The 14,574-nt window shown below is 37.1% G+C and overlaps 1 protein-coding gene across 1 annotated transcript in view; it reads left to right on the forward strand.

Moving 5' to 3' along the window:
• Positions 1 to 11,543, forward strand: part of beta-Spec (spectrin beta chain) — a 72,763-nt gene extending 61,220 nt beyond the window's left edge. The window contains exons 29-37 of the mRNA XM_073074752.1: positions 483 to 706; positions 965 to 1,161; positions 3,303 to 3,447; positions 5,834 to 5,896; positions 7,449 to 7,616; positions 8,625 to 8,768; positions 9,690 to 9,783; positions 10,247 to 10,426; positions 11,321 to 11,543. Coding sequence (XP_072930853.1) covers positions 483 to 706; positions 965 to 1,161; positions 3,303 to 3,447; positions 5,834 to 5,896; positions 7,449 to 7,616; positions 8,625 to 8,768; positions 9,690 to 9,783; positions 10,247 to 10,426; positions 11,321 to 11,528 — 1,423 coding nt within the window. The 3' untranslated portion in view covers positions 11,529 to 11,543. The remainder of the gene's footprint in view (positions 1 to 482; positions 707 to 964; positions 1,162 to 3,302; positions 3,448 to 5,833; positions 5,897 to 7,448; positions 7,617 to 8,624; positions 8,769 to 9,689; positions 9,784 to 10,246; positions 10,427 to 11,320) is intronic.
• Positions 11,544 to 14,574: the final 3,031 nt, after the last annotated feature.

Consider the following 14,574-nt stretch of genomic DNA (forward strand, 5'->3'; position numbering starts at 1 on the left):
AGTGGTGGAGATGACGCGGTGCGAGGCCGAGGTCGTCGAAGCGTGGCGCGCGCTGCAGGCCGCCAGCGCCGCAAGACAAGCGAAGTTTGAGGATGCAGACGATCTGTACTGCTTCCTCAACCAAGTGCGCAACCTCACGCTCTGAATAAGACGATGTTGTGCGCTCCATGAACACTGGAGAGAAACCCAGGTAAGCTATACTGAGTCCATAGAGGGTGACAAGTAGTGAAGGTCACGCGGCGCGAGGCCGAGGTGGCGGAGGCGTGGTGCAGTGAATGGGTAATGTGCCTTCCATGAATACGAGAGAAGAAGGCGAGAAGTCCCGCTAACTCTTAAGTTACCGAGAAATCTTTAACATTTTCTTTAAACTCGTAGTCCATGTCGCTTTCTACGACCTTCTACTCACTCCTCCTCTCCTACTTTACAAAACTCCATACTGAACATTTAGTCGTAAAAGTAATGTAAAAATCAACTGTCAACAGGGACGTGAGCGGAGTAGAACTGCTGATGAACAACCACCAGTCGCTGAAGGCGGAGATCGAGACGCGCGAGGACAACTTCACCGCGTGCATCGGCCTCGGGCGGGAGCTGCTGGCGCGGCAACACTACGCGGCGGCGGACATCCGCGACAAGCTGCTGGCGCTCACCAACCAGCGGAACGCGCTGCTGCGCCGCTGGGAGGAGCGCTGGGAGAACCTGCAGCTCAGTGAGTGATAATGATGACGATTACTATACGTTGAGTCTAAAATATTATATAAAAACCCATAGGTACAAATATAATTTCCTATAAATAACTAATTTAGCACATCCCGAATGGGTAGGACATAAGAAAATATGTAAATTTTTACCACCACCATATTTTTGCAACAAAATTGAATTGAATACCAATACATACCAAGTAGCACAAAATTATTTATTTTTTTCTATTTCTGCACTTCATTACAATATTTCTATTTCTGTACAGTCTTGGAGGTGTATCAGTTCGCGCGCGATGCGGCTGTGGCTGAAGCGTGGCTGATCGCTCAGGAGCCGTACCTCATGTCACAAGAGCTCGGCCACACAATCGACGAGGTGGAGAGCCTCATCAAGAAACACGAGGCGTTCGAGAAGTCCGCCGCGGCGCAAGAGGACCGCTTCAGTGCGCTGCAACGGCTCACTACGGTGAGTGAAGTGTTTGTGTGTGTATGGGGAATGGGTTGGTGTGTGGTGGTGTGGTTTTAGTAGTGGTGTGTGTTATGTAGTAGTTTTAGTAAATTTATTATATGTGTGTAGATAAAGAGGGTCAGGTGAATTGATGGTAATTATTGTTGCATAGTTTAGTTTTAGTAACAGTTCATTTGTTGTAGTAAAAGTTCCTGTGCGTTAAGATAATATAAATTTTGAGAGACATACATTTTTAATCATAAACGCGTTTTTGATGTGTGCTCCTATGGGGTCTAGATATCCCTTTGGGCTCTGTGTCTCATGCTCATAACCCTTAACTATACCGTAAATGCATTAATATTAAACTCGTGAGCTAAAAGTCATTTATGATGCCTCATGTCATCCCCAGAATCTACACATACATAATATTATTGACTTGCTGTAATTACTTTGTAAAAAATGTAGTTTTAATTAATGCTTTGTAGATTTTGATATTGTTGGTACATAAAGTTAATAATTAATTTAGTAAATGCATCTAATCTTAGATCAACTACACTACAAATGCATGCCGTAATTGTGTTAAAAATATTACATTTTGTAACTAGTATAGTGTAACCTTTGCACGTAGTAGATGCACGTTTCACTTTTATTTTTGATTGTAGCAAATAAAGGTATTGGGGATATTTTTGTATATTCCAAATATCTAACTCACGGTTTTGGTATTGCTTGTTGGATTGGTGTGTGGCTTTTTCATAATTTTCTTTTTTTCTTAATCCTACACCAGCTTGAACTGAACGCAGCAAAACTATGGCCCACGCCAGAACCTTGGGAAAAGTGTGACGAATCCGCCTTCCAATACCTCCCCCCGCCCGTGACCCACGAACACGCCAATATTGCACACGTTGCGCAATACACTCGTCCCGTAGGAGAGGTGGTCCGTGAGATACTAGTGCACAGCGATAAACACAAACTTCCCGAGAAATATGTTAATAAGAAAAATCTTCGAGTAGACTGTTCGCAGGAGCTATGCAAAAACGACTCGTTCCTATTTTCAACGATTACAAATAACACGTTGTCGACCATATCAGAGTCTAGTACGCCGCCTCAGACGCCATTAAAAACCCCTCTATCACCCGAGCTGTACAGTTCGGTCTTCTTCGAATACAATCCCGATGACCAAACTAAGCCGGACATTCGTCTAGCTTGTATAGACTTCATACTATGGCAGAGGTTAGCGCATCAACAGATATATCCAAACGTGTCGTTGCTCAAACGCTCAACGAGCAGCTCCTCGAGCACATCTGATATCGCGAAAAGTCTTATTCGTCGGCTGACGCGGAGAAAGAGGTCTTCAGATAGCGAGCCTAAGAGCGATGTCGCTGTGCTCTCACTCCCTGGCCTCACGAGTAGCTCTAAAGCTGTGAATGACTTAGGGAAGGAGATTAAGACGATTCCTTTGCCCTCCTCATTACTCCTCCTGTCCCAAATCCGTAACCTCCTGTTTCCGGACGGTGCATGGTACTATAACTACTTGGATGGTGTAAGTGAGGTTTTTCCGTAAAATGCATGCGTCTTCTTGCTTTGCATGGAACTCTATTTTTTTTTATTTATGTGTGTTATCAGATTTATTTTAATTTTCTTAAGTTACTTAGCGTCGTGTTGTTATTTTTTGTGCTTTTTATTTTATTATTTGTGCGCTTTAAATGAAGACATAATATTTTGTAATATGTTTTTACAAGTTTCCTTGGAATGAAATAAAGAAATGCTTATAAAAATATTTGTAACTAATTCTTATCAAAATATTTTTACAGTGTACGAATGGAATATAAATTTGATTAATATGAAATATTTAAAAATATAATATTTTTTCAGGATTATATAATGACTTTCATCAATGTTTTTATTTGCCTAGGCTTCAAAGGCACATGTAATGCAAATATGATTACATAGTGAATAATTAATTTCCTTTTTTTCATAAAAAAAATTGTTTGTGTTTTTATGTCTTCCGGGTTTCCTTTTGTTATAAAGCAAATCGTTAGTATAAATCAAATTTGAAACATTATATATTTATACTAACCTTACAAACAAAGCCGATTCGCTGCTTGCCTGTTGCACTAAGTTCCTGTATCGATAGTAAAACACCTCGTTATAAATTCCAGTTCGAAGTGAAAGAGATGAAGCGGCGCCAGGAGGCTGCCGAGGCGGCGGAGCGCGAGCGGCTCGAGCGCGAGGCCGCCGAGGCAGCCGCCGCCGCCGCCGCTAGGGACGTGCCCGATAGAGCTGCGGAGCCCGACCAGCCGCAGGGTGAGTACATATACATGAAACACGCACACATATACACCTGTATACACACATACAAACGTCTATATACACAGACAAATGTACGAGCGGGCGAACACAAACAAGCGTGCGAACGTACACGTCGATTCTATACGCGTCAAACTTTACGACTTCTCTGTATGTATAGTTTAAATGCGCGCGGGTAGGTTTTGGAGTAACGTGATGGAAATCTAAGTTCAATTGGTTGCATCTTATATTTGTAATCAACTGTAAAGACCTAGGACATACTCCACAAAGCTGTTTTTACACTGGTCTAATGCAGGTTATAGAGAGATACAGTCACACGAATGAATATAAAGATCGTCAAATCTAAAGCATCAAAAATAGTAGAATACTTTGTGGTTCGTCACGCCTATTTCTGCTATTATAACTGCCTAATGTGTTCCGATTTGAAGATCGTGGACACATATGTACTTATCAGGGGTGGCAACGCATTTGTGACCAACCTAAAGTGGAAATCTAATCTTATCTGGGGTTACTGTAGGGTACTGGGACAGTAGCCATTTACTATCACCTGACAGCATGCTCATATTTTATTTCAATATTATAAAAAAAACAGAACAATATCAGAGCGGTCGTAAAATTTGACAATGACAACACAATTAATTAAGGAGGTTGTTAAGTTTTAGCAATGGGCATCACCAGTGCATGTATGCATTTTTGAGGTCTTGTTGAGTCAATGTAACACATATTGACAAGACTTTTAGATGTATGTTCCTTTATAATACTTTTTAATATAATCTCATAGTTATATTTATAGTTGTATAGAATTTTATTAATATTAGATAAATGGTGGTTATATTAATTTGCCTTAATTGGTGAGATATTTTACTTACATGCGGTGTCCTTGGTAGCAAAATTTGACAGCCGCCTTCTCATTACAATCAAGACACGTAGTTGTACTGAGACGATCGATCGCAGTTCATAATGAAAAATAATTTATAAATAGTGAATAAATGAATGTTCTTCAATTATGAATAATCCCGTTTGACTAACTCACTGGCGTGGATTCCGGATAAGAAAGTGGAATATGGCGGAATATTAATATTGAAATGCTATTAGCATTCAATGGGAATATATTCCGTTCAAAACGATTGTCAAGTGAGTAATAAAATCATTATTTTAATTTCGGAGACGTATAGTTTATTGGGATGTTACGCGAGTTAGTAAATTTAAAATTTCATGTTTTATTTTTAAAGTTCAAACCACCTAAATATTATGTTTTTCTTAATCGGATTTATCAAAATGTAGATCGTGATTGATCGTCTCTGTGTAACTTGAAAAGAGAATTCTATCTCGATTTCCATTCGGTATAAAATGTTTGTCTTATTAGTGTTGTAATAAGATTTCGCATTCTTGAGCTTGTCAAAATTTTAAGTTCAAGATTTCCGCAAATAAAATCTTCAACAACACTATTTGAACACGAATAAATGACTATTGTGAGCGGCAGAGTTCTCGCGCGACAGAAATAAGCGTTATTCACATGATATTATTTAAAATTTTATATTATTTTGTAAATTAATAAGTTTTTTTCTGTTCTCGCTTGCCATTTGCCGCTCGTCCTATTTTATAAGATTTTTTAAAATTACCTTTAAAATTGAAAACATCATGAAGCAATAATTTGTATTACTCTTTATTTTAAATGTTTAATTACTTGGAATTTAATCTGGTTTACAAATATGTTTATTTTGTTTCATGTTGTTCAAAATTCTTTGACAAATAGATATAATAAAATGTGTATTTATACACTGTTTGATTATCAAAATTTAAATAAAATTTATAATGAAACTTAAGTTTGGACGTAGGTTTTAAATGCGAGAGTAATAAAACTTTTAGTTCCTTCGAAAGATTAACACCACTTCGTCTCACGGATTGCAATGTAAGCACGCATGTGTAATGTCTTCTAGCACTATCGAACGAAATGATCTTTCAGTAAACAAGTTAAAACATTTCACTAACTTTCACCGTTTAACTGGTGAATGCTGCTTGCATATTGCAATAACACAAATTAGAGATTTTAATAATTTAACAGATATATAAAGAAAACGAAGGAAATTGATGTTATCGATGTTAAAAATTAAAGAGACTAAGCACATTCGCACTGCGATAGAGCTGAAAGTCCTACGGCGTCGCTTGCCGCTTTACGTGTGAATTTTATTTGTGACCCTTTTATATCGCTTGCTCGGCCGTCCAGCGAAAGTTGACCTCCCAATCTAGCACAAAGATCACTTTAACATGACAAGAGTTAACATCGCAACGAGGTCCAATTTCTTTGGTCGGCCGAGTGTTGCGTGTGAGACAAAAGGGGACGTTACTTACCGATGTGTTGTCCACACATGCACACGCGTAGTCGTAAGGAGAACATCCACTAAAGCGGCTGAGAAGGCCCAAGAGCGACCGCATTCCCAGCCAGGTAACCAGAGCGCTTCCTATAATACTACCGATGTAAAAAGATACCCGGCTGTACGCATGTGCTTACGTGGTAGTAGTTACATGGGTGTCTTTAATTTTGGCGGGTTACACTGCGCTCTAATAGTAACGCCACTCCGGGGGTAGACATTTGTGTTTTAATTTTATTTTTTTTAGCTTTACGGCTTTAATTTTATTTTTATTACGATTGTTTCGACACGTTTAGGACTTTTTGTAGGTTATCTTTCTTTCTTATGTAGTTGGGGCTAATGAGCACAATTTTTCTTTATTGCTGCACGATTTCAGTGTTTGTCACGTTTCATTCTTTAGTTCATTCATTCAATAAATATCTAATAGGTGAAGGCTTATTTCTATAAATCTTCATATTTATTTTTGTGTTACACTTTAGTATTTTCTGTCTTCTGTATCAGTATAAGTGATTTATTACGTAATATATTAAATGTTCTTTATCTCACCACATAGATATAAACATTAGCGATTTACGCAAAACATTACTTATTTAATTTCATTATTCACAGTAGTATAAGATGGTACTTGAAATATTAAAAAAAACCAACTAAACGCCAAAAAATATCACAAAGTTCTCAAGTTAATCGCATACTACACTTATAAACTCTTCATTAATATCTTCATCATATACATCACATATCTATACAACATTTTATTATGTATAAGCTAATCACGGTGATGGTTTGATACTCTATTCTGTCTGTCCGTCTATCTATATCCGCTCTCTTACGTAACTCGAGTCGTACGAAGCTATGTCTTGTAACTGTGCTGTGTTCTTTACTCTGGACCTGTCTTCGAGTAAGGTAGGTGTCTTGTTGCTATATAATTCCGAGCCTACTCTTGCTTTTCGATTTATTTTATGCACGGCTTTTCCACAGCTTTCCTTATGTATTATATTATTATAAAATATTTTATAATTGGCATGTATTTATATTACAGTGTCGTACATCAAAATTTAATGTTTATCTCATCCTAAATTTTCTAGCCGTTACATCATCAAGTCTTGCAATATTATTTTGGGATAAAATATATTTAACTATGGGGCTTTTTAAACTTATATAAGTACTTTTAATACATTTTGATTATCTACAATAATTGTCATAATTATACTAAAAATCTTAACTTGAATCTGCTCATAACTGGTCATAACACATAATACTGAAATCTGTGTAGAATTATTAAAACTTGTCGATGATGAAAATTTTTTGGTAAAGAAACTACTACATGAGTATAACTAGTCCTAATGGAATGTTCTGTAGCACGTAATATTTGTTTAACTTTAATAGTGACTACTAATGCGTGTATTTAGATGTATTTAGTTTTATTCAGATGTTTTTCCCTCTCTATTTAGACGATCACTATTGGCCTTAAGTTTGGCCCTGATTATATTATAAAATAATTTGGAACTTAAAATAATTCAATTAAATACATGTAGCAGCACGCAATAGTAGTATTAGCATGTAGATGTATTAGCATGTATGCACGTAGAGTGTAGTCGTAACTAGCACGTAGCAATACGCATGCAGAGGCGCCTAGCCCCGCCCCATCGCCCGCGGACCCCGCCCCCTTGCCGGCCACCCCCGCCCCCGCGGCGGACCCCCCCACCCGCGCGGCGCCCCTCACCTCGTCGGTGCCGGACCCGCTTCGCCCCTCCACGTCGAAACAGACGCCCGCTAAACCCGCACGCCTGTCCAGTGAGTATGACACGTAGATGTAGTTTAATATGTTAGTTGTAGGTGGTTTTGAATGCGGTTCCTGAAAAGTATCGGCTCAAATGGATTCGTTCGAGATCGTAAATTGGCTTAAGAAGATTACACCATTACATTGTAATCTTGCAAAGTGCTAGCATTTATCGAAATTAGTTCAGATGATTGAAGACAACTCAAGCAGAAGTGAAGTGAAGTCTATAAAATTGGTTAAATAGTAATTCAAGCTAGTAATGATGTGATTAAAACAGGACGATATAAAATTCTAAATTTAAATGTTACCAAGCTTCAAAGCCATCTGTGTCTTAATAATAATTAACGTGTACTAGTTAGAGGTGTAACAACGCCTGCACCCTACTGACAGTGAATGCAGACCGCATGTTGTTTAACCCTTTGTTCTTACTCTGCCGTATTTAGTGTTCAAATTGTTTTCATGTGTAGCATGTTAATGCTTTTGTTTATTTTGCTGCGATGCAATTTTGTTTTTTTATGTTGCTTTGAAATATTTTTTCTGTTTTTCACCCAAATTCCCTGTCATACCCCGAAATGTCCGATTCCTATCACGTATTTATTTGTTTATTTATTAATACGTTTACCTTTATGTAACCTATTTTATTAAACTCTGTTCACACCCAAATCGTACAATTTTAATGCGATTACCATACTTATACATTTATAATAATTTTGATTATTTATCATCATCATCATCGTCTATGTCTAAATCAATTTCTTATTTACTTTTCACTGTTTTATCTCCACAATCTATATATTTATATCAAAAAATACCGACTAAATTACTCTACCCAATCATCATTTATTTATTTTATAATAATTCCTACAAATTCTCACGAAAACTCTCAACGTCAACTCTCCTTTAACACACCGCTTCGAATATATTATTACCGCACTTTCCTCACCACTACCTTTCCTTCCGCTTATAACCCGTACACCCGCTCGGCCCACGCCCCGCCCCCTCCCTCGCATACCACCAATCAGCGGGCGGAGCGAGCTCCTCGCCGGCCACGCCCTCCAGTTCCGGTAAGGTGAAGTCGCGCTCGCGAAGCAAGTCGCCCTTCAGGAGCTTCCGTTGGCGCACCGCGAAGAAACTACTCACCGGGTCGCACCACAGCGACGATGAAGGTACCGCAACCGACCGTAATGGATTGTCGTGGATGGAGATCGATTGGCATTTGATAGTAGTACTTTTAGATTTGAGTAGTAAAAGTAAATCTAGTAATGTTAGTGGATTGATTTGGAAAAGTAAACAAGTTTCAAGTAGGTTAAGCATTACTGGATTTAATTGAGAAAATTATTATAGTGTAGAAAGTTATTGTAGATAGTCATTATTATGGCCCATTGTAATTCTCATTGATTAATTAGAAACAATGTATGCTTTACAGTATATACTATGCTCAGTAAATTTTGATCAACTACAACCTACCTACTACGCGTAGTCATACAAAATAATTTGACATTTTTTTACAGTAAAAAGGTTTTGTAACTTACAATATTGTCTAGTACATTTAAGTGGAATCCTTGTTAAAAACAGTAGTAAACTTGTACTTTTTTTACTCTCCATCCATGACTCCTACGAGTTCCAGCAATGTATGTACGTACGCGACGAATGCTTTGTGTGTGCTGTTGTGTTGTGAGCGCATGGTTTGCCGATATTATACTCTGTGTGTGTGCAATAAACATACCTACTGTATCTCTCGTGAGACACCTCGTGACGGAAGAACGGACGTATCAAACTATTTATTGTGATTATATACAACAATGCCGGAATTAAAATTATTTACGTAGTGTTTTTTTTCTTTTATTTTATTTTGTTTTTGCGGTCTTTTCGAATACGATAATTGAGCTATACATTAGGTTAAAATAAAATTATGGAATTTTATATTTTTTCGTAAAAATAAAAAATAAAGCAGTGTTGAAGTTTTCGACATTATTATTGTATTCGAAATGAGACCGTCTTAGCTCTCACGTTTAGCAATAATTTAGCTCTGTTTCAGCTATCAGTGACATGTTGGCATGTTTTATATCGAATGTTTTATGACACAGAGGGCGCTAGTCCCGCTGGGGAGGACGAGGGCGTAGAGGGCATGCTCGTGCGTAAACACGAATGGGAATCCGCCGCCAAGCGCGCTTCCAACAGGTCTGTATGATTTTGACGTATTTTGTCACATTTGTAAGGTACTTTACTGTGTTCAATATTTTAAAGTCTTGAACAATCATACTCGGAGTATAATTCGGACAGAAATTGGCATAAAAAAAGACTTGACATTTAAACTTGATTTTCAATCCCGCGCCACGCTAACATCGGCGAGCCCACGAGCTATGACTACCGTGTACCGTTTGAGTCGTTTGACCCGTTTGAACTGTTTGAACCGTTGGAGTCGTTTAAGTCACTAGATCCAACGACTCGCACAGTTCGCAACGCGGGTCGCGAGTCATGCAGCTCGTTCTGATGAAACAGATTCATTGAGTTAATTTGAATTGATCTGTGATCCGATTCATAACTCCGGTTCAATCTTATGACTCGCGACCTGATCTGCAGTCTGCTGATCTGTAGGATACTTCGAACTGGCCAAATGTAACATGTTCTCTATATTCCACAGATCGTGGGACAAGGTGTTCGTAGTGGCGAAGGACGGGCGCATGTCGTTCTACAAGGACCAAAAGGCGTACAAAGCGTCACCGGATCAGTGCTGGCGCGGTGAGGCGCCGCTCGACCTCAACGGCGCCGTCGTCGAGGTGGCCGCTAACTACACGAAGAAGAAGCACGTGTTCCGTCTCAGGTATCTGAATTGAATCTAAGTTTTATTGTAATTGTTCTTCAAAATCAGACATTAAAAATAGTTTTATTTATTTTAAAAAATGTGGCTTTGGTAGATAGATATAATGTGTAGTGACAAATTTTTGCAATTTGATAAGACATTGCGTCACATTATTTGTTTGTTTTTTAGATTTTTTTATTGAATGAATTGATCCAATATTGGATGTAATCAATTTTATATAAAATTTATTCTGTGATGTAATTGAATTTAATGAATGAAAAAATAGTTTCTTTTTTTTTTAAATTTACTGGCTATTACTACTTGCTATAATTTATTTGCTACGATTTCCAGCATCATGGGTTTTCACAAATATTTTAAACATAGACTGGAAATGTAAATTCATTTTAAGATGTCGACATTGTTCTAAGTATAGTGATTAAATTTTAATTTGATACGTAAATCTTCACAGTTCATCTTACAAGCGTAGCTAGACTTTAAAAGTTTGAATTACCAATAACTAATTATTTATCCATTTTTCACCATAACAACAATAAAATAATCAAGAGTATGTTTCTTAGTGAATGATAAAACAAAAAAAAAAACAGTTTACTAGTGATGCCTTATTTATCTTCTAAAAATGATTAAATTTTTAAATTACACTAGAATTTATTTTCTTTCTTCGTTTTTTTTTTTTGAACATTAAGATAATTTCGAAAAATATAGAATAAATATTCTGTTTATAAAATATTAAGTAATTAAACAGTACGATTTGTGGTTGTAATCGATTTGTCGTAAAAATAGGTTTCTTTGGTTATCGATTTGTATGTCACATGCTTAGAGCCTAGCGACGCGATGGCATGTGTTAAAATGGGCCTATTACATTGTGACGACTACAACATTGTTGTGTCCCCGCAGACTGAGCAGCGGCGCGGAGTTCCTGCTGCAGGCGCACGACGAGGCGGAGATGTCGGGCTGGCTGGAGGCGCTGCGCACGCGCGCCGCCGCGCCGGCCCCCCGCAGCCACACGCTGCCCGCGCACCACGCCGCCGAGCCCAAGCGACGCTCCTTCTTCACGCTCAAGAAGAAGTCAGTGCACACGCTCTCCTACCTCTTCTCCCCCTAGCATGCTCGCACCACACGACAGCATCATGCGGTACTACATGCTCGTATGCGCGCTTCGCTTAACGTCTCGATCGAGTCTAATGTAATAACGTATTTCGCTCCTACCGTAACGCCTCTTCACTACCATGATGTGTCATTCAAATCTAATGTCCACACTATCCTAATTTTGCAAACACACATTTTGGCGTACTTATGTCATTCTATCTGATACGTTTTTATTTATATGAAAAAAGAACACTTATATCGGCCGTCTCTGCTCTCCTCCTAGCATTCTCGCACTACATGAAACAACTCCATGTTCAAATATTGCGCGTTTCACCAATTTGCCTTTCCCTCAATGATGTCGTAACATCGGTATAAAAATAATATATTTAGCAAGTTATATAGATACATCATACTTAAACGATTTTAAACTATGTCATTATGTAACTTGTACGGTTTTGTTATCTACCATCTTATTTACGTCAATTTAACATTTTTATACATTAAAAAACTGAAAAAGAACTGAACATGATAATATTGTAGTTCAATAAATAGACTTTAATATAAAATTAGTCATAAAAAGTAGTACCTTGAATTAAACCAGCAAAATCACTACCTGAATTCTGTCGTATGCTTTCCTCTGTGTTACACACCCTCTTCTCTCTACTGCATGATATCCATCTCATACCTGCATGTGACTTGATGTATAATATAGGTACATAAATTATAAATCGTTATTTCTAACTAAATTAATTTTCGTTTCTTTAACCACCATTTAAAACTAAACATAATTCATTAAATCAAATCATGACAATTTACTGAGTTTAAAAACAATCTGTTCTTTTTCCTTAGCATTAAAGTATTGTTAATGTGAAATGCATATCATATTGTAGTGTTCGTGTTTAACATAGATAACATGTCTTATTTTATACAGCTCAATTCTAATCATTCATTAAATCCCCACAGTTAATAACGTTCAAATCCTTTGTAACTAACCCTCGTTTCTAGCTAACTAATTCTTGTTGCATGCTTATTTATACGATTTTTTATTTATTTAAAAGTAGTCCCGAGTCGATTGCGATAGATAATATTGACGTTATTGAAGATAATTTTATATTGACGTAATGTGTCGTTGAAGTTACAGTCATAATCAATAAATTGTCAGTCTACTGCGCCTATTTGATCTATCCGTTGTTTACCAAGTAAAGATCTAAATTTGATAATGTCTAATAAGAAGACAGTGTCAAATGTCGATATTACGCGGTTAAATTGTTGGATAGATTGATTATTAACAATAGGCATAAAATTATCGATTTCAATCGTCCGGGCACTACTTAAGATGAAATAATGCTAACGAACGTTGTTTTGATTCGACAGCTAAGCGGAGGAAGCGGCGAGCGGGCCCGGCCGTCGGAGCGCACGTTTCTCGCGAGCTTGCTGCCGTAAGCTTTGCTAATGAAGAATCGTGGCCGACCGACGTCATTGTTATCATTTTGTTGCGTACAAAAAAACGTTATTTAAGACTGTTCGATATTTTTGAGTGTTTGAAATGTTCGCCTTCGTCTGATACTGTATTTATTGTTCGGTAGCGGCTGCCGACGCCGAGTAGATATATGATATATTTTTGTCCGAGAGTGTACGATCCCACCCCGTGAAGCGTGTAGGTGTTGTCCTGTCGAAACATTTTTTGACTATAAATTAAATGCATAATTATAATTATTACTATTGAAATTTTAAATGCGACGCTATTTATGAATAAACGACTCTTAGTATTTAAATTCAGATGAAATATATATATACATATTATATATATTATATTACTATTTATTTATATATACGTATTATCTTATGATAACGGACATAGTGTAATGTATATTCCTCTGAACTAGAAATGTATGTCGTTCGATTATTAAATAATTCAGATTTAAACGTTTTATTCAAATAACAATTGACCAAGCAAATATCAATCGACGTGATTTGAATATCGATACCTAAAGTTAGTTAGGACGACGAACGGTGACCGCATTTACGATAGTTTGATTCCCCAGTGATTGTCGTTTTATTGATTGACCGCTTCGCTAACGGAGCTATACGATAATGTTCAGGAATATAACGTAAGCTACGTAATTGTATTAGAGTTAATTTCCATTTTGAAAGTGTCTTCTTTCGAACGCTTCGACGTGCCTGTCGGTCATCAGACGCCGCATTTAAATATATTTATATTTAATATCAGAGTTTTCCCTTCTTAGATGTATCGTAATTATAATAATAGGGCGAGGCCGCGGCCAGCGCGTCGGAGCGTCGTCTGTAGTATCGAAGTGTAAGTATGCTTTATCGCCTTATAAGTGCTTATACAAAGTAATGTGACTTATTTAAAGATATATTATTTAATTATTACTTTTACTGCCAACATTTCACAAATCGTTTCTTATAAACGCCCACGTACGTCTACGTATATTTAAATTTCACCGTCATAATATATTACGATCACACATTTTTAGTTCTGTTTACGTCTTATGATATTGTATAGATGCGTGTGTGTGTGTGCGTGCGTGACGTAGTATCGCCTGCACCTACATTGTTCCACACTATCGCATGTAACCTATGTTTAAATATTTTATTTTAAAATTTTACTTTTTTGAGGAAAGTATAATAAATGATGTTTTCAAATAACTGTTGTTTTGTTTCTTAACCTACCTCGTATCTACAATCCTTTTGTAAGTATAAGACACATTTTTGTTGTAATTAAACTATAAAAATACTAGTAATAACTCGTTTCGTGATTCTATACCGCCAAAAATAATGCAAAGATGCAAAGTAATGTAACACCGAACTCAGACAAAATACTATTTGGCACCTACACAACTAAAGATATTCAATTTCAAATAAATAACCACTTGGTCTTCTGACACAATTCATATTATTTAGAAATGCAAGATTGTTGTAAATTACGTTTACTATGAGAAGGTAAAGTTGTCATATGAACAACATTCCTCTTTCTTGATAATACAAATAGATTCTGATGGTAAAGGTACGATTGTGTCATCTCGTAACTACTCTTATCA

This window comes from Epargyreus clarus, unplaced genomic scaffold (assembly GCF_041222505.1).
Source record: "Epargyreus clarus isolate Ecla_fem2 unplaced genomic scaffold, WU_Ecla_fem_2.2 ptg000001l, whole genome shotgun sequence".
NCBI lineage: Eukaryota > Metazoa > Arthropoda > Insecta > Lepidoptera > Hesperiidae > Epargyreus > Epargyreus clarus.